General features: G+C 34.0%; 1 protein-coding gene across 1 annotated transcript in view; it reads left to right on the top strand.

Annotated features, from left to right (window-relative positions):
- The window catches only part of LOC125646260 (uncharacterized), a 140,368-nt gene extending 117,836 nt beyond the window's left edge, over positions 1–22,532 (top strand). Inside the window, exons 16-18 of the mRNA XM_056140983.1 lie at positions 4,011–4,197; positions 5,990–6,115; positions 21,687–22,532. Of these exons, the coding sequence (XP_055996958.1) occupies positions 4,011–4,197; positions 5,990–6,115; positions 21,687–21,691 (318 nt within the window). The 3' untranslated portion in view covers positions 21,692–22,532. The remainder of the gene's footprint in view (positions 1–4,010; positions 4,198–5,989; positions 6,116–21,686) is intronic.
- Positions 22,533–26,107: the final 3,575 nt, after the last annotated feature.

Here is a 26,107-nt window from a genome sequence, read left to right as displayed (position 1 = left end):
AAATTTTCAAATTTTCAAAATGGCCGCCGTTTCAAGATGGCGGCCAAAAAACGTCAAAAACTCAAGGTTGTCGGATTTCATTCAAATTCCATTTCTAGGGTAATTTGGTGACCCCAAGTCTATTTCCACCATCAAATTTTTTTTTAGAGCCACCATTTTCAAAATGGCCGCCATATACCGAAATATTTCAAAGTGTTAAAATATCTACAACATTTAGGTTCTGGGGTAAATGGAGGATCCACAGTTCATTTTTAGCATCAGTATTCCCTTCCAATCTATTTTCAAATGTATCAAAATGTCCGCCATTGAACAAAATGGCGGCCAAAAATCAAGTCCGTCGGATTTCAACCAAATTTAGTTTCTATTGTTTTTGGAGGATCCTGAGTGCACATCAAAAAGCATTTCTGACATGGGGAGGTGTTCGGAGACATTTGTGTTGGCATCCCAACACAGTTATAGCTCGTTATTTTTGGTCTAAATCCAAGAGGTGTTTTAGCAAAATATTGATGAATTTCTTATAGATAGTATATACATCACAGACAATAAGACGTGTTTACATACATGTAAACACCGAACTTCGTGTCTTTTTATGCAAAACGAAAGATTTTAGTGAAAATCCAGTGTTTGGGTTCAGTAAGTTCATCATCACTTTTATTTACATGTAAAATATATAATTTCAGCGGAAACCAGTTAGCGTTTGGTATAGGGAGAGTATTAGCTTTGTCTACAGCTGACGTACTATAATTATTAATAATCTGCGCCTGTTGTTAAATCTAATTGTTTGATTTCTCCCAAGTTGTTATAAATTTACTTCAAACGTTATGAGGTACTCATCATCAGAGTTCTTTCCACTTTGAAATAGCAGCGTAAAAAAATCACCCCGCGTAAAAAGAATCAGTAAAGCAAAGCCGTTATAAAATTTCTAAAATGGGAATTTTATTATTTTTCAACGGGAATTAGTTGAGAAACGCATTAAAAGATAATTACATGTATCAGAATATTCATACTTCACCTTTACACTTATGTATACTATATCGAAAAAAAAAACCACTCACCCCCACCCCCAAACCCCAAACTTTTCTCAGTATTGGAAACATTTAATCAATTACCTGAAGATCAGCAAGTATAATTTTCCTTGCCAATTGATTTATAAAAAATATAACTTTTTCTGAAATGCAATAATCAAACCTGTGTATAATTCTATCAGAATTTACTATTCGTGTTAAAGTATGAAATAAAAAGACGTATCTTTATAGGGTTAAAAGTGTAAATAACACACACACACACACACACACACACACACACACACACACAAAATAAAAATAAAATATGATAATATATTTATATATAATATTGGGGGCGAGTTGTCTCAAGAGAAGGGGGCGAGTTGTCTCAAGTGAAGGGGGCGACTTGTCCTGAGAGAGGGCGAGTTGTCCTAAGAGGGGGCGAGTTGTCTTGAGGGCGAGTTGTCTTGGGGGCGAGTTGTCCAGCATTCTATAAAACATAAAAGCCCTAGCTTAAATAGCTCAAGATATATTTTTAAAAAGATTTTTCCTATATACTTGTATGTAAAATCTTTATCCCCTACTGTGTCCCGCCCTACCCTCAGGGCCATGATTTTAACAAAATTGAACCTGCACTATGTCAGAGAGCTGTCATGTAAATTTGAACTTTCCTGGCCCAGTGGTTCTGGAGAAGATGAAAAGTCGACAGACAGATGACTGATAAAAGGTTATTAAAATAGCTCTATTGAGCTTTCAGCTCAGGTGAGCTAACAATATATCTTTTAAGAGGTTTCAGCATATATTTATCTTTCATTAATAAAAATTTCTTACTCTCTTAACACCAGGGACTGAATCCTCAATTTATGCCATGGAGTAGTAGTTAGGAGAAACAAATAATGTATAAATCCACTTAAAGAAAAAAGAAATTAGTATGATTTTTCTCTGAATTCCATAGACATATAACGGATAAATGTTATCCGCTATATGATTTTTTTTTCAAATTAGGGCCCTCTTGCGCATACAGCATACCTGGTTATTAAAACATTTCAATGTGCAGTGTTTATAAAAATGATAATAAAAAGAAAGAACAAAAAGGAGCAAAATATGCACTATTAATATGTCAGAGCAATGCCTATGTGAATACATACTGCAACTTTGCATTCTGAACAAGTAAATTAAACATACACATAATTATACAAGTCCATATTCCTCTCATTTTAGCCAATTGTGCGTTTACTAGTTCTGGTATACATGCTAGGCTATAACTGATAAATTTGATTACATCCCTCGCGCCTCCCATTTTCATCTTAACACTTTAGCCTACACCCCCCTGTTGGTGTCCACTCCCCCAAATCAATGTCTTATATTTAAAGCATATGTCAATATTGAATAAAAATTTCCGATTTTATGTTGAGGGTTGGACGAAAATACAATTATCATTTCAATGTAATGGGATTGTGAAACTACTAGGCTAATTTAGTTAAGACAGTTTTACATTTCATTCATGCATAGAATAGCCCTACTTACCTGATTTCACTTCTGGTGTGTCCAGGGATCTATGTTTGCACTACTTTCAGTTTTGTATTCTTCATGAGATTTATGCGATTAATCGTTGTACATCATTTTCACTGGTCTATTATAACGGTAAGAAAGAAATAAAGAAGTTTTTCCTTCAAAGTCTTCGCTTTGTTTGTTTAGTGCCGACATTGCGCACTAGCATTCGCGATAAATACTAACTACCGGATACGTCTCTTTCATTTCGCTCACTTCCGCGCGAGACCATGGGTTGTTTTCATCTGCTCGTGTAGCACATTCGTATTATAATGGTCAAAGTTGATATTGTGCGAAAAACATTTGAGAAAGGTAAGAGCCCAATAATGAAATGAACAGTACTCACCCGATCCCGTGGACACATCCTAAAATATGACTATGCGTACAATTAAATATTTGGTATTAGTAATGAAACATAATTTTAGAAATGTTTGTTTACAAAGCAGTCAACTACTGGCTTAAGTGAATACAAACAAGAAATATTACAGTAAGTAGTTAATCGTAAATACATCAATATTGTTATAATCAGTTATCATAACACGTTCTTTGCATACAAGTCTTACAAGACATTAATTATTAAAGACAAAAATGTTCCCTTTTGTTTATTCCGTGTGGTACATAAGTATTTGATTGTTTCTTCCATAAATTTTCTCTAAAGCGACTATAAATGTCATCTTTGTAAAGTTTTTCAATTCCTATTGCAGAATAATCGACAATACTATGATAATCCGTACAGAAATGAATCGCAACAGGGTCAACAGTTTCTCGTCCAATAAATGACAAATTCAAAACATGCCTTTGGTATAAAGATTAACCCAGTTTTTCCCACATATACAATTTTGTTGCATTTCTTGCAAAACACTCCATAAACTACATTGCTGGATTTACAATTGATACAATTTTTGATATAATATTTGTTACCGTTGCAGTCCTCAAATTGATTGGTTTTAATGACATATTGACATAAAGTACACTTTTTAGCACCACATGGCTTGCAAAACGTTTCTTTTCTAAAAAATAGAAAATTGTGTTTCAGAATGTCTTTTGAATTTTTGTCTCTTTGAAAAGCCACTGTGGGCATATCTTTAAAAACGTTTTTGAAGCAGTCAGAATTTTCCAAAAAAAAATTGACGGTTTTTTAAAAATCTTATGAATATTGGGCTTATAAGCCCTTTAGAATAGTCTACCACAAAGGGAACACGGTGACCCTGCTTCGTCTTTTTTCTGTAGTACTTTCGTGTGTGTAGTCGTGCGTTACGTTGCTATGAGGGATAAACACGACTGAAGAAGACTGGTAACACGGTCGAAATATTACTACAAAGTGTTTAGAGTTTTTAAAATTATATTTTACTTCCAAAAAAGAGACTTGTATTAAATATATATATGTAAGGTGAAGATAAGGTGTATATATATATATATATATATATATATATATATATATATTATGTTATTTAGGTTAATGCCATTGCGGGTGCCTGCCATACAAATAAGTCTAAACATTATTTGGGACAAGCAGTTGATCTTCAGTTGGACGAAGAGCCTACCGGTGGTAAAAATAAAGAACAAGAGAAATCATTCATGGACGCCTGTGAGGCTGCTAGAGGTCGGACTCACGGAGGGACTCATGTTCATTGTCAGATAGGTTAACACAAGTTTATCTTTATCGAATCAAGAGCAAGATTAGTCGATTTTCTGCCCCCCCTCTACCCAAAAGGTGTTCTTGCACATCCATTTTTTGCGATATTCCTTTGACGTTACCAATTCATGGGCTTTTGACGTCACAAAGTCTTGGGCGCCTTTGAACTGGTATATAGTGCCCAGAGGCTTTGTGCGTCATTATATTGTTTTTTGTTTCGTTGTACATGTATATTGTAGGTATTTGTGTGCTTCATTGGTTTTTTTATTTGAGAACAAACTTGAATACCATCACAGTGTCATCCACTTCTGCTTCATACTTAGATATTTTATTGAAAATAGATATTAACGACAAACTAACAACTCAACTTTATGATAAACGGGATGATTTCAGCTTCTCCATCGTCATCTTTCCATTTTTATGTAGCAATATTCCATTGTCACCTGCATGTGGCGTTTATATATCTCAACTGATTCGATACGCAAGAGCTTGTTCTGCGTATGATCGGTTTTTAAATCAAGGCAGGCTACTGACAAACAAGTTGATTGTGCAGGGGTTTCAACAATCTCGTATAAAATCAGCATTTCGTAAACTCTATGGTCGTTAAAACAATCTAGATTGCCAATAGAACCTATCATTGGGTCAAATGATGTTTGACTTGTTTCATACTGATTGTTAAACCGTTCTTGGCACACGAATTTTGACCACGGATGGCTCCATTAATCTGACCAAAATATAGGATTCTTGGCGGGTGTAACCGGTCGACAGGGGATGATTACTCCTCCTAGACACTTGATCACACCTCTGGTATATCCAGGGGTCTGTGTTTGCCCAACTCTCTATTTCGTATTGCTTATGGGAGTTATGAGATTGATCATTGTCATTATTCATTATCATAGTTGATATTTATTTCATTGACAAATTCACGTGCGTTCATTCATTTGTTCATTCATTCATTCCTTGTATGAGAGTTAATTCCCTTTGATAGCGACTACTATTATTGGAATGCCCGGGGGAGTAAGAGTGTGTTAGACTTGTTTTTCTAGTTCTGTGAGTGAGTGCGCATGTCTAGCGTTAACTTTAACATCACGCACCTGTTTTTATGAATAAAAATCCCGACACCTCAAGAGACGGACCTGAACATAAATAGCTCATTGACAAATCTTCTAGATTTCCAAAGCTCTCTAGCATGGTAAGATTTTATTTTAAATAAAAACTATTTTATATATCAATTTAACTAAAATAATTTGATTTAGTAAAATTATTTACACATTAAAACTTTGAGCGCGGTTGGACGTATGTGAGTTGATTTCATTATATTTGTAGATAACCACGTTTACCACTTTCATCACGTTCATGATTCCATGATTTAAATAAACAGCTTTATCATCTTTATCTGCGTTTGGAGTCAATCTGAACTCGTGAAAAATCTTTAATACAACATTATTTTACCCTTGACAGTGATAAGAGTGGTAGAATTTTATGTAATACTCAGGTGACCGATTATGCCTGTGGGCCTCTTGTTAACGATCAAGAGAATAAATCATAATTATTAGTCAGAATATGTTGAAACATGGTCGTATTTAAACCCATTGTTTAAATTATTTCATTAATGCATATATTTTCACTCTCTTATCACATATCAAACATATTAATACTTGTGTGTGCATCATTAATATACATACATATTTACTTCAACATATTTAAATACTTATGAAATCTTAATGTAATTAAAGTTAATAATTTAAAAATTCTAATGAGATCAAACGAATATGTAGTTTTTTTCCTTTCATTTAAGCTGGTGATGAAGCATGCATCACTGAAGGAGGTACTTGTCAGGAGAATGACAAAGTGTGTGACGGGGAGTATAAAACTGGTCTTTGTGGAGGGGGAATCAACAGACAGTGTTGTCTTCCAGCCTCAGGTACTCTGGAAGAATCTAATTTATGCAACAGTCCTTTTCACATATATTTAAATTTCGTATGAATTCAATACTCATTTTATTGATCTCCAGAATTTAAGGATATTTCAAATTCAACTAGTTCTGATTGTTACGGGGACCGTTACATTTGTTCCCCAAACCTCCCCCAATTAAATAGTGATGTCCTTGTAAATCTATAGCAAAAAAGCATTTTATTTTAGCCTTTAATTACATGTAGTACGTTCAATATGGTCATTTCAGTACCTAGAAATGAAAGAAAGCGGTGTACGTGCATACACGCGCATGCATGCAAGATTCCGCATTTTCGTTGATGTTGTTCAACAGGCATCTGTATCATATACCCACAGTATGAATTTGATAACGTTTCCACCAATTATAAGGAAGTTATAGCGATTTTGAAATCGTCCAATCAGAATTCAGTACACGTGCATGCACGTGCTGAGCAGTAATTCTAACCACAGCAATTTGTAAGGAGTACCAAGACACATCTAAACCACTAATATCAATAGAATTTGATGAAAAACAAAAACGTTATCGTCCTTTAAAAATTGAACATTTGAAAAACGATGCACGCGCATGCACATGTGCGTTGGTATGTTTTGCTACACTAATATATAGATCCACATATTGTCTACGTTTGCTGTGAATATCATTTCATTCGCTTCATAAATAAGATAGTTACAGACGTTTTAGTATTATCCAATCAAAATGAAGTGCACGTGCATCCACGTGCAAATTGGTAATTTTGACCATGCAAATCACTTAAGGGTCTCAATATCTACCTATGATATGAATATCAAGCAATTTTGATGAACAACAAAAAAGTTAGACTGATTCTAAAGTTAGTGTACAAATTTTGTAATGCACGATAAAATAACTATTATTTTTCATATCTACAAATGATATACTATCATCCTATTTAGGTTTCATATCGATCCCTTTAACATTCTGATTTTCCATTTTTTGTACCAAAATTACAGTGCACGTGTGCGTGCGTGCATGCACGTGTGCGTGCGTGCATGCACGTGCAGACAAAATGACTATCGTTATGCACATCTACAAACGCTATACTATTATCCTGGAAAGTTTCATATCGATCCCTTTTGCAGTTTCTGAGAACACTATGGGACAAAATAGTACCGGAGAAAAAGAATAATAACTAGAAACTCATTACTAGTAATGAGTAGGTCTTCCGTTATACTACTTCCTGTCGAGATCGAAGAGCTCCAATCGAATAAATATTCCATTCAACACCTTAATAATTCTCAACTAATCATAATCTTAACTTTCGACAAAAACACCCATGTTTGAGAAAACTTCCGGTTTTTCGGTCGGCACTTTCGGTGGACATATTTTACATGAACAAGACCTAATCATCATCCATATTAGCCCCAATATCTGTCAAAACAAAAACTTTAAAAAATAACATTTTTTATATCGCTTCCTGTCACGACCGGAAGTGACGGCTACATACGATTCTCATATGATGGAAACACACTGACGACTGACTATCACGGCTGAAAACTTGAGACTTCAGTCGTTCACATTTGCAGAGTATTAGCTTGAACAAATTCTCATTTTGAAGACTGCAAATCTCGCGACCGGAAGTAGATTTCACCAAAATATTTTACGCTAATCTAGGCATTTGCAATGTCTATAACATACAAGAAAATCATTTGTAATATTCCATATACAAGCGAAATTTAAGGCAAAGTCAAAAACTCAATTTTTCCAGTTTTTCTCTTAAAACAGGAAGTTGCCGTTTTTTCTTCCGGTAGGATCAACATATTTCAAAACAACAAGAATAAAGCAATAAACTAATGTTCGTTTTGAGTCAAAAGAAAAAATCTGAAATTTTGGATTTCTTTGATCACTTCCGGTGACAACCGGAAGTGACGGCTTACGGAGTTAACCATATTCTACAAACCTACTTGTCATGATCTATCATTCCTGAAAGTTTAGTGCCTTAATCTTTAACCGTTTCCGAGATCTCCCGCGGACAAGATTTTTTCTAAAAAAAAACAAACCCGGAAATTGGACATATCTGACGACCGGAAGTGAATTTTGAAAAAAGGAAAAGAGGCGTTCGAGGTATTCTTATTCTCGATCATCCCTGAAATTTTCAAGAAAATCCATCCAGCCATCTCTGAGAAATCAAGGGGAAAAGAAAATTAATAATAATAATAATAACTAGACACTCATTACTAGCAATGAGTAGGTCTTCTGTTTGTTCACTTCCGGTAAAGAGTTTTCTGATCTTACGAAAACCATTCAAATATATCAGAGAATGTACTTTAACAATAAATGAGAAGTGTATTATCGAAATTTTTACTCATTTCTTGTAACTTCCGGTGACGACCGGAAGTACTATTCAGATGTGTTTTCCTATAAATGACAGCGACTCTTTACTGTCTATATTCCCTGAAAATTTCACGTCTCTCTCTGAAAGAGTTCTCAACAAAAAGAAGTAAACTAACGAAATAAAAAGTAGTAGGTAACTACCGACCGGAAGTCAATTTTGAAAAACGAAATTGTCAAAACTCTAGAAGTTGTTACTATTCTTAAGACATGTGAAAATCATATCAAACACTTCAAATATAAGCGAGATTTATGGGGACAAAGAAACAAAAAGTAAAAAAGTATTTTATCAAGAAACCGGAAGTAGTCGTTTTGACTACCGACGGGGTCAATATTCTTTTGACACTTTGAAATAGAATTAATAAACTAGTATAGGTTTCAATTTAAAAGAAAAAGTTTGAAATTTACGATTATTTCAGTCACTTCCGGTGACGACAGGAAGTGACGGTCGACATGCTCAACCCCCTATTGCATGCTTACAGAGATTGATCATTCCTAAATATTTGATGAACCTATCTTTTACCCTTTCCAAGAAAAATGCTGGAAAAAATCTCGTTTGAGAAACAGAAAATCGGCCATATTTTCCTACCAGAAGTGAATTTTTGAAAAACAAAAATAACCACAGCAAAGTCATTTCATAAGACATTATTCCTGAAAATTTCAAGAAAATCTATCCAGCCATCTCTGAGAAATCACTCGAAGAAATCGGAAAATCGTCATTTTTTCAAATACTTCCGGTATAGAGCGGAAGTGACAAATGAAAAAATCGAAAGTATGTGTACAATGGACTAATGCTAGTTGATCAACCCTACAAGTTTCAAGCGTCTATATATATTCGTTGTTGAGAAACTGAAGAAACAAAGTTTGAATTTGTCCAACCCCTATATCCCGACCGGAAGTAAATTTTCAAAAAATATTTGACTTCACTTTAAACATTTATAGTGTCTACAATATATGTTAAATACAAGTCAAACACTTGTTTAGTGAACGAGATTTAAGGAATTGAAAAAGGAGAATTTGAAAAGTTTTTCCTTAGTTACCGGAAGTGGACGTTTCGACTTCCGGTGGGGTCAACGGTTTTCAATACTCCAAAAGACACCTGATAAAGTGGTGTAGGTTTCGATTCAACAACTACAACTTTAATTTTTCGATTCATTTTATCACTTCTGGTGACGACCGGAAGTGACGGCCGACATTCTGAACCCCCAACTGGATGCCTACAAAGTGAGATGTATTAACTCTGAAAATTTGGTGACCCTATCGTTTACCGTTTCTGAGAAAAACGCTGCACAACGAAAACAGCTAATAAGCCATATTTGCCGACCGAAAGTGAATTTTGAAAAAATGAAAAAAGCTGTTCGAGGTATTTTCATTCTCTATCATCCCTGAAAATTTCAAGAAATCTATCCAGCCATCTGTGAGAAATCAAGGGAAAAAAGAAATAATAATAATAACTAGAAATGCTCTCGTTGCGAGCAACAAATAGGTCTTCCGTCCAATTTCTGACGAGATAGGATCTTGACTGGGAGAATTCAATTAGTGAAGAACGACTATACATGAAAGAAATAAACATGTACATGTAAGACGTGATTCATCAATTATAAACAATTTCGGTTTTGTTTTATTCACTTTCGAGTATCTCGGGAGTCCATAAAACGACTAAAAATTCCAAGTGGACCGCGTAGGAAACTACACTAAAAATTTGCATGAAAAATACTGAGTTTTTGGACAACTTCCGGTTTCAAACAACCAACTTCCGGTGGAAATGGTATGACTTATTACACTCTTTTAAATAATGTAATGAGCATTAGAATTTCAAAAAATGAAAAATTACATATTTTTATGGTACTTCCGGCGGATGACAGAAGTGACGGCAAGAAAAATGAAACACGTATGTCACATCTACAAGTCACCATCTAACATTCCTGAAAGTTTTAAGACTCAATCTTTGATTATTTATGAGAAAACGCTTGGAGAAAAATACCCAGAAATCGTAGATATTTAACGAACGGAAGTGAATTTTCAAAAAAAAAAAATAATAATTCACTATACTCTAAAGATGGATAATGTCAATTATATATGTGAAAATCATATCAAACACTTGATTTATAAGCGAGAGATAGGATAGCAAAGAAAGACCAATTCTTCGAAGTTTTTCTCTAAAAACCGGAAGTTGCTGGTTAAACTTCCGGTAAGTTCAGCATTTTCTGAAACTCCGAAAGTGACCTAATTAATCAATGGAAGTTTTGTTTCAAAAGTAGAACTTTGAAATTTGTTGTTTCTTTTGTTCACTTCCGGTGACGACCGAATGTGACGGATGACAATGATAAACCTTATTACAAAGTTAAACGTCAATATCTATCATTCCTGAAAGTTTCAAGACTCAATCGTAAATCATTTATGAGAAAACGCCCGGACAAAATGTCCTTTGAAGAGCGAAAATTCGGCCCTAACCTGAATTTTGAATTAGTATTAAAGGATATCTTAGACATGGATAATGTCAATGATATCTGTAAATATCGTATTACAAATATGATCAATAGGCGAGATATACGAGAACAAAAAAAAAGTTTTTCTCTAAAAACCGGAAGTTGCTGGTTAAACTTCCGACGAGTCTAACATTTTCTGAAACGCCAAAACAGACCTTATTAATCTATGCAAGTTTTGTTTCAAAAGCAAAATTTTGAAATTTGACATTTCTTTTCTTCACTTCCAGTGACGGCCGGAAGTGACGGATGGCAATAATAAACCTTATTACAGAGCTACAAGTCACCATCTATCATCCCTTAAAGTTTCAAGACTCAATTTTTAACCGTTTATGAGAAAACGCCCGAACAAAATGTCATTTGCAAAACGGAAACTCGACCGTAATTCGCGACCGGAAGTGAATTTTGAAATAATATCAAAAGGTTCCCTAGAGATGGATATTGTCAATAATATCTGTATATATCGTATTAAAAACTTGATCAATAAGCGAGATATACGAAGACAAACAAAAACCAATTTTTCGAAGTTTTTCTCTAAAAGCCGGAAGTTGCTAATTAACTTCCGGTAAGTCTAACATATTCTGAAACGCCGAAAGAGACTTTATTAATCTATGCAAGATTTGTTTCAAAAACAGAAATTTGTAATTTGACGTTTCTTCTCTTCAGTTCCGGTGACGACCGGAAGTGACGGATCGCATTGATAAACCTTATTACAGAGGTACAGGTTGCCATCTTTTCATCCCCTAAAATTTCAAGACTCAATCTTTCACCGTTTATGAAAAAACGTCTGGACAAAATGTCATTTTAAAAACGGAAAATCGGACGTAACTTGCAACTGGAAGTAAATTTTCAAAAATTGAAATGGATATATATATATATATATATATGGATATATAAACTTCAGGTGAAAACGCATTACCCCAGAAAATTTGAAGCAAATCGATCGAGCCATCTCTGAGAAATGCTCTACACAAAATCGGTAAGGAAAAAAAAGAATAAAAATAATAAAAAGAAAAGTGAAAAATCAACAATAGAATAATAGAAGGGTCTTCCGCTGAAGACGGAAGACCCTAATAAAAAAAACCAGTAGAATCACTATAAGGTCTTCCGTCTGGAACGGAAGACCTTAATAATAAACACAGTAGAATCACTATAAGGTCTTCCGTCTGGAACGGAAGACCTTAATAATAATAAGAAAAAAAGTAAAAACAATATGTTCCCAAACTTTGTTTGGGGAACATAATAATACCATCAGAAGGACAGAAATGTTTTCAGAAAATGAACGTAAATCCTTCATTCTTTGTCCATTTTCTCTGTTTAATTTACAGATAACCATATCATTCTAAATAGAAATAGAGTAAGAAGAAAGATATGTATTCGAATTTGTAAATAAATGCATTTCCTAACAATCATTTGGCACCCTGGCGTTTACAAAGTAACGATTTAAAAGGAATCAGTAGAAATAACAAGGAATGTTTGAAAATCGTATATGTCCTCGCAAAATTTTAAAGGGTTACACACATGTATTATTTAACTGATAGTAATGACAAAACAATTGAAGATATGCAGCGGAAAAAAAAAATTTCTACGTCCAGAGTGGATTGACCTTTAACCATGTGACCTAAAAATCAATAGAGGCTATCTACTCCTTAGGATGTACATCAATTTATACCACGGAAATAGCAATGAATATATATATATATATATATATATATATATATATATATATATATATATATACATCAAAATTGGTACCGTATAAGTTATATATATATATATATATATATATATATATATATATATATCCAAAATGGAAATAGAGTCTCAGTAATCGGATACTAGCATCACTGAAGAGACATTATTTGTTGAAATGCGCATCTGGTGCATCAAAATTGGTACCGTATAAGTTTTACATTATGACCCCTGGGTCGAGGCCTCTGCTGGTGGACTGTTAGTCCCCGAGGGTCTCTACAGCCCAGTAGCCAAGTACTTCGTTACTAGTTTGAAAATACAGATGTATATTTAATTGCTGTTATAAAATTTAGAAATTCATTTCAAAATTAAGGATTATCTCCCTCATGGATAGCTCTTATCCTTGGACGAATTTGGCTCCACTTGTTTGGCACGCTGTTTTTGGCTATATTTAGATCTAAAACTTCATAGTTGTTTCGGATTTCAAACATATCGGTTGAGCATCACTGAAGAGACATTATTTGTCGAAATGCGCATCTGGTGCATCAAAATTGGTACCGTATAAGTTTTACATTTAAAAAATATGAAAAGAAAACACAGAAATCCTCCGTAAAGCTTTAGCGCTTTCATTACATCTTGAGAAGCTTTACAAAAATGTATACATAACAATAATTCCAATGTTATTTATTACAAGTGTTTTGATTGGACAAAAATAAAACTGAACAAGAGTTTATACATCAATAAATCCGAAAACGCGATGTATTCATACACGCCTGAAAACAAATACCATAGTGCGGGGAAACTATTCAAATTTTCGCACTTTTATTCAGTTTGTGAGTAAAATGTCGGAGTTTACACATCGATAAATTCTTCAAAAAGAATGTTTAATCCTATAGTATCATAGTAACAGTGATTATGACGTCAAAGTAAGCGGACCGTTAAATGTCTATATTGTGACGTCATGGGTAATGTACAACAGGTGTACTGATGTGCTGCTTATGTACACGTACACGGGCACGGAAAGTGTTGCCAGTTTCACCAATGTAATATTCCTTGCATCCAGGACATGTGATGGTGTATATGACATCCTTTGTATCGCATGACATGTTAGCATTAACTTTAAATTCTCGTCCGTTAAAATTATAACTGGTCCCTTCTGTAATGTAGTCACATGTACCGCATCGAGGGTCCGTACACTTTGACACTGTATAAGTACGGTCATCTAATTGGGAGGAACAAAGTATTCTCTTAAGATTTTTGGGCTGGCGTTTACTGCTAATAAAACGACAGTTCTTGTATATGCCTTTTGTTTGTTCATCTTCCCTAAGTAGCTTATTTAATTCATAAACAATTGAATTGATGTTTTGATTTCTCGGATTATAAGTATGTACAAATGGTATTATTTCTCCGTCATTAGCACATCGTGTGTTTGAAAGTAGCTGTATCCTATCGCACTCCTTAGCCTTCATTATTCCATCGTCTACAAGTTGTTCTGGGTATTTTTGGCTTAATAAATACAATTTTAATTCCTCCAAGCGGATATCCCTCGTATCATGGTACAATTCCTTCTTGCGAGATTATATGGTATAGCTGTTTTAGTATGGTGGGGATGGCACGATCCAAAATGCAGGTATTGGTGGGTATTTGTGGGATTATAATAAATATCCGTATTTAATCTGGTATTTTCTTTTAATATAAGAACGTCAAGAAATGGCATTTGCGTATCATCTGTTTCCATCGTGAATTTGATATCCGAGTTCAGTTGGTTTAGTAGATCGTAAAACTCCGATAACTTATCGACATCATCATCCCACAAGATAAAACAATCATCTAAATATCTCTTCCATTTAGACTGTATATTATTTGCAAATTCTGCCCCCCACAACGTACATAGTTGATCATGTAACTTATGTTCTAGATAACCTAGGGTTAATGTTGCATAGGTAGGTACGACTTTTGTCCCCATTGCAGTTCCCTTAGTTTGGAGGTAATGATGGTCGGAAAAAGCAAACGAGTTGTTGTCTAGAACTAATTTTAGTGCTTCTAAAATAAAATCCTGTTGGAATCTGTCATTAAGTACATCGGGATATTTTTCTATCCAGAATTTTACCGCTTCCAATCCTAATTCTGTAGGAATATTAGTATATAAACTAATAACATCCAGAGTGACAAGTTTAGTGTTGGAGGTGACCTGAGTAGGTAAATGATTTATAAAATCCGGATCGTCTCTTACAAAGCTGGGTACTTTTTGGCAATATGATTTTAAAAGTATATCCAATAAATGACTCAGTCTCTGCGTTGAACAGTTTTGTCCTCCTACTGAAGGATAAGTCAGCTGGATCCAGACAAGTAATACATACACTATTTTGATTTGCTATGGCATCCTTAATAATTTTAGACTTGTGAACTTTAGGTAAACCATAGAATTGACTCTCTCGGAATTCAAAGTTTGTCAGGTAGTCCTGTTCTTTATCTGTTAAACCTTCCGATAGTGGTCCATATACTAGATTTTTAATTTTTGTAATGGTTTTCTTCTCATGACAATTATGTAGTCTATCATAAAAATTGTTGTCTTGTAACATTTGTAAAATTTTATTTTTGTAGAAATCCTTATTCATTAAGACAACTCCACCTCCTTTATCGGCCTCTTTGATAATGATAGTTGGGTCATCACGGAGGTTTTTAAGAGCATTTTCCTCTTCCGTAGAGAGATTAGATTTAATATTCCTGGGTTTGTTTGGAAAATGAATATTTTCTAATGTGTCACAAACGGCATCCAAAGTTCTATTTCTTCCTCGTTTTGGATTAAACTTTGATTTATTTCTTACAAGGTTTGTTGGCTCTGCCTCTGTAGACTCGGATTCAGATTCACTGGTCTCACTTTCATGAAAATATTCATATAATCTGAGTCGCCAAGTATAGGCTTTAACATCCGTTTTAAGCTCTTGATTATTGACATGAGGTGTAGGGGTGTATTTTAGACCCTTAGACAGTAGTTTTATTAGCAGTAAACGCCAGCCCAAAAATCTTAAGAGAATACTTTGTTCCTCCCAATTAGATGACCATACTTATACAGTGTCAAAGTGTACGGACCCTCGATGCGGTACATGTGACTACATTACAGAAGGGACCAGTTATAATTTTAACGGACGAGAATTTAAAGTTAATGCTAACATGTCATGCGATACAAAGGATGTCATATACGCCATCACATGTCCTGGATGCAAGGAATATTACATTGGTGAAACTGGCAACACTCTCCTGCCCGTGTACGTGTACATAAGCAGCTCATCAGTACACCTGAATACAGACAAATCCAGTTAAGTGCACACCTGGAAATGTGTGGTAAAAAACGATTTAACATTTTCCCATTTTATAAACTCAGATGTACCAGTGCTATTCAGAGACGGGAAAAAGAAAAAACATTTCATTGGTATTCTAATGCCTCGTTCACACGAAGAATTTAATTCGCATTAAACGTAAGTTAATGCGAATTAAATCTGAAGCGCGTTCACACGGAGATTTTAATGCGCATTAGTTTACTTCGAATTAAAATTGACGTCGCGATTTAATGCGAATTAAATTTACTTCGCATTAGCTCCGTGTGAACGCTAAGCGAAGCTAATTCGAATTAAATGTAGACGCATGCGTAATGGCCAATTTGGGTCACATGCATCATACCCATGGTCAGCTATATATATTAATGTTAGTTTTGTACGAAAAACTAAGCAAAATGATAATAATTACTAAAAAGATGTACAAACAGCATGTCATTAGATAACGTCAGACGTAAATCTGTGCTCTGCATAGGCATACTGAGTAATACATGTGGAAGGAATTGTTTTTAAATACGACAACAATGTTTTAAAATAGTGATATGATTTTCTTTTTTACATTTTTTAAAACATATGCCGCTCATTGTTAATTTTTATACCATATGACGTCACAGTAGACTTATAATACGTATTAGTAATTAAAAATGACGTCATAACTAGTCAGCGGAATGGTGAAAAAGACGTTCCGAAGTTTTAAAATTGGGCCCATGAAGAAACAATAGATTGTCTAGATTGAATGCTGGTTGTCGGAGGAAATAACAAGTAATTTCTTGGGAACATATAAATAAACCCGACAAAAAACTCCTTATGTGTAGATCAGAATTATGTATGTAGGCCTAAATTGTAAACATGTAGTATACTACATGTAGGCCTATATAGCGTTTTGAACAAAGAATGCTGTATAGATCTACACAATATTCATTAAAATATCTATAAAAATAATTTTCAATAACATAGTCTATTCTTTAATTTATTTCGCGCACCCTTTAATAGAGATGCATACGAATTTAATGCGCATTAGTTTACTTCGCATTAAATATTACCGCCGTGTGAAGGCTATTTAATTCGAATTAATTTTATGTGCATTATTTTACTTCGCATCAAATTTGATGCGAAGTAAAATTTAATGCGCATCCGTGTGAACGAGGCATAAAGCAAAAACTTTTAAGGTAGCTATTGATAGCTAGCCCCAAAAAAACCGCTCATTGAATTTTTTTCAATTTTATTTATTTTAACAATTTGACTTTATCCTAAAACATATCAAAAAATCAACAAAAGTAATCAGGTTAATTTTCGAGGAAAGCGAGATTGAAATCCCCTCTTTTGCAGCCCCAAAAGGCAAAAAATGCTAAAATTGAGCAAATTAACACAAAAGCCAATAAAAATTTTATTGACACCAGAAATATTGTTTGTCATATATAGTTATGTAAATTAAACACAAACAGATAAAAAATCAACATGGATTAGATTTTCAAAATGCATCTAAGGAGAACATTGGCATGATTCGACTTGGCAATTGGCCAAATTTACCCTAAATATGGCGTTTCTCAAATACTATCACGCATACATTTTTTGACAACAACAAAATTCTGCTCATAAAATTTCTGATTTTATTTCATTTTTACAATAAGTCAAGTAGTATCTAAAATATTGAATAGAAAAAAATATACCAAATGAGGTTTAATCTGAAACTATGTAAGATTTTGTAACCCTACCCCCTCCCTTCTAGAAATGAATTTTAAGAGATACAGTCAGCAGAGATAAACTATTGACTTTAAATGATTAAGCATTCCCAAATTACCATATTGAGCATTCAAACTCACAATACTAGAAGTTTCTATGAGCCATTTAAGAATGATATATAGTGTGTGCTATTGCAGTTGACCTTTTTGCACTCACAATGATTGCCTAAATATTTAGTTATTTTTCATACAATTTCTTGTAATAACTAGACCAAATCTATTACTTATACATATTTTTTGATAGAAATTTATATCACTATACAGTATAATACACCAAATATGTTTAAATAACCATTTCATATTTCAATAAATAATTAATATCAATGGAAAGAGACCCATGGACTGCCCATGGATCACTACAATTAAGTCCATCTGAGTCATCTTACCCTCACAGATAGGTGTGTCTTTCATAAGTTTAAGATTTCTAATTGTAGTTTCACATGGAACTATTGGATAACTGAGAATGCATGTACATGTATATTGCATTAACTAACGGAAGTTTTCCCCAGGTGAAGGTCTATGTTCACTGTATGTATAGGGGGGGGGGGGGTGAATTAGTTCCATTATGAAACTTTTCTAAAAAATTTATATACATTAATGTATCTATGATGTATGTTTCAACTAAATTTTGAATTACAAGGAAAATTCAAACACATTGATTGAAGTAATAAAATTGATATTCTATCATGTGCACATTTTTTACTAATATATCTAAGAAAAAATAATCAACATTGAAATTTCCTTTACATCTATGCAATATTATTGTCTTTCAAAAGGCATGTACTTGTAATATATGAGTACATGACATGTACTTGTTTTCCCTTAAATTCACAATTTAGTTTAAAGTATGTTGTATAACATCCACTGCTCTGAGCTCATATAAGTGAATTAATGTTTTTCATCCAGTCCCAAATTTTGCAGTAGTTCTTTAATCTTCGGAACTTGATCAAACATTTTTAAATTTGTGGAGTTGTGGGGGTCCAGGGGATATGTCATCATCACTGTAAATGGAGTACCTGTTCAAAATATAGATAAATATATTTAAATATAGCAAAATAGATGAATATCTGATATACTCAGAATTGTCCTTACAAATGTTTATCAAAAAAAAAAATATAGTACCTCTCTTGCTGTTCTACTTGTTGACTCGAAATCCACTTCAACCTGCACTGGTCCTATCTAACCTCCCTCGGTCTTCAGGCTGATGCCTAGAAAAAAGATCATCATAATTGATATTTGCACCGTTAGGTCTATATTATACCATTGAGTAATTAGATTGCGTCATACAATGTGAATTTTAAAACTGTGTCTCAACACATATTCAGTTAAAATTTAAATACTGATGTTTCAAAATTATAAATTGCAATGAGATGACATGTATATATGTTTTCATAAACTGCCATAGACTTATCATATCTGTTTTATTTACAAAATGTGGGTCAAGAGAAGGGCATACGTGTAGTATACATATCTTACTTATACATACAATGCATACATTTGCCTATGAGAGGGCATATGCAGACTTGTGATTAATTTACATTATTTAAAAAGGTTTTGCCAACCTACATGTTTGTGTGAAACACAAAACTTCAGGTTTGATATATTTCTTAGGTCACTGAAATTTCAAAGTAACAATATATGTATACTATAGTCTAGGGAATTATAATTCAACACATGCCCCCCCCCCCTTCCACTTTTTATCCGGTTCCCTCATACCCCTAGATAGTAGGTCTATGCAGATATTTGTTTTTCATTACTTTTATACATGTAGTTCAAGGTATGTTATTTTCGTAACAGTTATTTTCATAACGATATTATTATTTTCTTAATAAAAGAGTTGTGAGAGCCCATGTTTACAAATGTGGTATACATTTACATGACATCCGTTCGTTTACAATCACTGGCACAGGTGGGAGTTATATTTTATGCACATATGGAATACATATATACATACAAAATAATACATCTACTGTATGTCGTGTGTTTAAACTTACAGATGTTATTATAAATCGCGTTGTGAAATAGCAGAGGAAATGTGAATTGAACTTTTGAATACAAATTTATGGCATTTTTTTCACTCACCAAACGAAACTATGATTTCGTTGTCCAACTTGAATGCATCCACCAACTTCCTCTTCTTGCAAGAAACTTTGTTAGGTCTCTCAATGACTGTATAAACAGTATTTAATCTCTCAGCATGCAGCACTCGGACATAACGATGCATCAATCAACAACTTTGTTTACGTAGCGCATCTATGTACATGGATTGGTGGTTGGTTTAACATTTCGATTAGCAAAAAGTTTCACACAGATGAAACATTTGATCTACCATTATTACAGACATTGACGTATACTTATGTGGTATGTGCATATTTTCTGTAGGCGAGTCAGTCACAGCAACAAAACACTTTCGGAACCCCTTTTTGTTTTTCTACTATTCTATGACGGAGTAAGGAATTCCGGAAAATGAATTCACGTGAAAATACACAATTTTTACTGATCACGTGGTTGCTATCCGTCGCTACCTTAAATAGCCTTTTATAATTGCCTACAATTTTCCCGTACTTTGTCCAGATCATTGTTGTACATTATCCATGACGTCACAATATAGGCATTTAACGTCCCGCTTACTTTGACGTCATAATCACTGTTACTATGATACTGCTATGTATACATTTTTGTAAAGCTTCTGAAGATGTAATGAAAGCGCTAAAGCTTTACGGAGGATTTCTGTGTTTTCTTTTCATATTCATATATGCCCGTAGGGCGAGGGCCGAGATCACTCGAGGGGCAATCCCAGGTCCGAGATCAACATTAGAGTGTGATATTGTTTATATCATATACCTAAAACACAACAAGTTGATAAACATTTTTTTTTTAAATTAGGTGGGTGGGTGGGTGGGGGGGGAGGGGGGGGGGGGGTCATTGACCCAAACATAAATACATGGTATACTGTACAACGAAATTTGACTATTTCATTCCTTCAGAGAGTTTACTTTAATGGTTACGTTTCCAGTACTATTGACATTGTGAAACATGCTAAAGTCTGGGTTTTGTAGCTTTATTCCATTGCTGATTTTTATTTATTTTTTCGGATTTACCAAACTCGCCCGTTTTCAATATTTCATATAATTTGTAAGAGTTGTAGAACTTTATTTACGTGGCGTCATCGTATGAACGGGAATGTTTACAGATCTGATGCTGCTATTTCTTTGCTTAAGAAATGTTACCTTATACTGAAGTAAGTTTTTTTTTTACCGTTTCCCATCTGTTTAGCATCTATAAGTCGTTGAAATACGTCGGAAGATAATGGTTCTACTTTTCTCGTTTTATTGCCAAGTCCTCGGGATTTTAGATTTCAGAAATCGTTTTAAAACAGTTTTCTACATCAAAATTGCTGTAAATTAACATTTTATCTCCATTAGGACCGGGGATTTCTGAAAATGCTTCAGTATCACCCTCCATAATCCTCCTACTGTTTTCTGTCACCTATAACGTTGATTGTTTTGAAATGAAGTTAAACGTGTTATTGTTCTAAATAAACAATTGTTACTTGGGTTACTCCCCTTTGCTTAGATACTCGCTACAATTTAGCGCTGTTTTCAAAAACGTTTTTATTTAATTTTTCTGCTTAAATTAAATTTTGTCGTGGAAGAAAGTATTATATATGAAAAAAATTGTGTCTAACATCATTTTTTCATGTAGTTATGTTAGATTTCAAAAGATTAAAGAAGAAATAGCCATTTGAAATTTGAGGGCGAGACAGCCCCTTGACAACGGGCCGAGACAGAGATATCTCGGCCCTTAGGGCGAGACAGCCCTACTTACTTGCAGCTGTCTCACCCTAGCCAAGATAGGTGTATCAGGGCTGATACACTACTAGGTATATGATATATATATATATATATATATAATGATAATAATGTTTAATGTTATTTAGGTTAATGCCATTGTGGGTGCATGCCATACTTCTACGTTAAACATTATATGGGACAAGCAGTTGATCTTCAGTTGGACAAAGAACCTACCAGTGGTAGATATAAAAAAAAAAAACACAAGAAAAATCATTCATGGACGCTTGTAAGGCTGCAGGAGGTTGGACTCACGTAGGGACTCATATTCATTGTCAGATAGATTAACATCATTTTATCTTTATCGAATCGAAGACAAGATAAGTTGAATTAGTGGCCCCCACAAGGTGTTCTTGTACATCCATTTTCGCGCATCGCATTCCATTGACGTTACCAAGTCAAGAGCTTTTGACGTCATAAAGCCCTGAGCGCCTTTGAACTGGCATATAGTGCGTGGAGATTTAATGCGTGATTTTATTGTTTTTTGTTTCGTTGTATATTATATATATATATATATATATATCTGTGTGTGTGTGTGTGTGTGTGTGTGTGTGTGTGTGTGTGTGTGTGTGTGTGTGTGTGTGTGTGTGTGTGTGTGTGTGTGTGTGTGTGCTTCACTTTTTTTTTATTTGAAGACAAACTTGAATACATTTAAGAAGCATGAGACGAACAATTTAATAAAAATGCAAGAGAACATAGAGGTATTACCATTCCGGTTAATGGGATTTAACCGATTTCAATATGTCCCAGTAACTGGTTGGACACATCCGCACTGAATACAATATGGCTCTTTTATTGATTGAAAGTCATTTATCATGTTTATTATACGGTGTTTGTGTTTATATATATAAAATTATTTACACCCTGCTTATCATTAACGGTGTGTTCTACGTGAGAATGTTGTGATTATAATTCATATGAATAATTATATTAAATTTATATTCACAAAAAATATGAGTTGTCTTTCTTCACGATTTGAAATATGGTGGAATGATACATGTATCTACTCGATATAATGAATAAAGGTATGTCTATGACCAAATGAGCCAGTGGGTACCACAGTCATCTGAAGTATGGGTACTAATTACCCCCCCCCCCCCCCCTTTTATGAATGTTTATACCGTGATAATTTCTCCGAAATGTGTGGATTCCCTGTCTATCTCAACTCTCTTTTGATTTATGTAATCGTTTCATGCTTTTTCCAAGCTTTAGAGATTGGTATTCTACCGGTATGATAAAATGAAGTGTATTGAATAAATTCACATATCACAAAGATGATACCATTATGACAAAGAAGATTATATACATTTTATTATACCAGTAGAAGACCAATCTTAAGCTAAAACTGAGCTGAAAAATAAAGATGCACGCTGCTGCTTTTCACGATACACATTGTGCACATCTTTGCATGATAAATACTGCTTTTCATGATACAATGCTTTTCACAATACACACTGTGAACATCTTTCATGATACACACTGCAGCTTTACATGATACAGCTTTTCAAGAAATACAGTGTAGCTTCTCATACGATACACACTGTAGCTTTTTCATGATACACAGTGCAGCTTCTCATGATACACAATAGTGCACATCTATTCACGTTACACAGTGCAACTTTTCACAATACACACTGCTTTTAATGATACACACTGCTTTTAATGATACACATAGCTTTTCACAAGACATTGTGCACAGCTTTTCATGATACACACTGTAGCTTTTCATGATACACACAGCTTTTCATAATACACACTGCTTGTCATGATACACACTGCTTTTCATGATACACACTGCTTTTCATTATACACACTAATTTTCATGATACACACAGCTTTTCATGATACACACTGCACCTTTTTATGATACACACTGCTTTTCATGATACACACTACTTTTCACGATACACACTGCAGCTTTTCATGATACACACTGTTTTTCATAATACACACTGCTTTTCATGATACAGACAGCTTTTCATGATACACACTGCAGCTTTTCATGATACACACTGCAGCTTTTTATGATACACACTGCAGCTTTTTATGATACACACTGCTTTTCATGATACATACTGCTTTTCATGATACACATTGCAGCTTTTCATGATACACACTGCAGCTTTTCATGATACACACTGCAGCTTTTCATGATACACACTGCAACTTTTCATGATACACACTGCTTTTATAATACACACTACTTTTCATGATACACACTACTTTTCATGATACACACTACTTTTCACGATACATACTGCAGCTTTTCATGATACACACTGCATCTTTCTTATGATACACACTGCTTTTCATGATACACACTGCAGCTTTTCATGATACACACTGCTTTTCACGATACACACTGCAGCTTTTCATGATACACACTGCTTTTCATGATATACACTGCTTTTCACAAGACATTGTGCTTTTTATGATACACACTGCAGTTTTTTATGATACACACTGCTTCTCATGATACACACTGCAGCTTTTCATGATACACACTGCAGCTTTTCATGATACACACTGCAGCTTTTTTATGATACACACTGCTTTTCATGATACACACTACTTTTCATGATACACACTGCAGCTTTTCATGATACACACTGCAGCTTTTTATGATACACACTGCTGTTCATGATACACACTGCTTTTCATGATACAGACAGCTTTTCATGATACACACTGCAGCTTTTCACGATACACACTGCAGCTTTTCATGATACACACTGCTTTTCATGATACAGACAGCTTTTCATGATACGCACTGCAGCTTTTCATGATACACACTGCAGCTTTTTATGATACACACTGCAGCTTTTTTATGATACACACTGCTTTTCATGATACACATTGCAGCTTTTCATGATACACACTGCAGCTTTTCATGATACACAGTGCAGCTTTTCATGATACACACTACTTTTCACGATACACACTGCAGCTTTTCATGATACACACTGCTTTTCATGATATACACTGCTTTTCACAAGACATTGTGCACAGCTTTTCATGATACATATTCACATCACAATTAAAGATATCTTCTACAGAAGTCAAACCAAGAGACATGCATACTTAATAATGAATTTAATTTTCAATGGTCATGTTTCCAAGGATAAATTTTCCAACAAATAATTAACAATAAATTTCCTCTGAACATCTAACATACAGATAAATATCAAATAACAACATAGTTAATCAAGAAGTATACATGGCCTCAGTTACAGCTTAAATACAAAAACCTAAACAACACATGCTAGCTAGCCCCAAGTGAAAATGAATTCACATAACAAAGAGATGCCTCAACACCAACATGACCAACAAGATATCAGAAAAAATATGAGAAATTGAAATTATATGGTCAAAGTACAGACATATTGCAATTTTTCAAATTTGAACCAAGCCCGATCGGAATTATAAAACAATTGTCATAGAGAACATTGTAATCAGAACACTACATTTTGTTGATGTAGGTTTACAAATTAAATGAAATTATAAAGGAAACAAATTTTTTTTATGAAAAATGCATACATTTAGCAACAAATCACTGTGAAATTTGGACTTTAGAACATCTTATTTGCAAACAAAACACCTTTTTTATCATTCCGGGAAAAAACACAAAAATTCATATAAAATAATTAGGATCTTGTGTCACTCTTTCGATGGTGAAATCATGCTTCATACGAGGTGCATAGCCAGTAATTAATATTTTAGTGTAATGAGCAAAGTGAAATTGGCAAAGTGGTTCTGAAGAAGAAGATGAAGATGTGAAAAGTGGATAGAGAGACGACAACGTACAAAATTCATCGAGGGTTTATGCGAGCTAAAACCCCTGCCGACATTCAAAATCAAAATAATTGAAAGTCTAAGAATAAAAAAAGTATTTTACTTGCAAATAAAACAAATATTCACATAATATCACAATGCTTTTGTTTTCTGAATCAGTTGTGAAGAGAATTGCATAAGTCTTAAAGGACATGAAAGTGCAAGATGGGTCTTACAATGAATTAGATACACTAGCAATTCAATTACTACCATATTGACAATAATGTTTAAATGAACTAATCAGAGATTTTATATAAACAATCCATCACTTTTATGTAGCAGTGGCCAAAGTGAATATGAAATCACAATTTATCTTAATGATATACATATATCTATACAACACAAATACACTTATCATCTAAACCAAAGAACAGTTAAGTCAAAACAAAAATCAAACTTTTTCTGCAAGACATCAATATATAAAAAGACATAAAAAAAAAATACAGCCCATTTTCTACAAACACACACAACAGCCTTAACAAAATTAATCCAAACAAGAAATCCATGGGCCACATCGTTCACCTGAGCAGCAGTCCCTAGCAATAAACAAGCTTGAGCAAAACTACCATCATACAGTACAAGCAGCCTGGTTCAGGAATAACTTTTCAAAGATAACGACTAAATATTCATTAATTATCAAACTTAATTATTAAACCTGACAATAAATTCACCAATTAGC

This window comes from Ostrea edulis, chromosome 6 (assembly GCF_947568905.1).
Source record: "Ostrea edulis chromosome 6, xbOstEdul1.1, whole genome shotgun sequence".
NCBI classification, from domain to species: Eukaryota; Metazoa; Mollusca; class Bivalvia; order Ostreida; family Ostreidae; genus Ostrea; species Ostrea edulis.
This window is presented reverse-complemented; position numbering and strand designations above follow the sequence as displayed.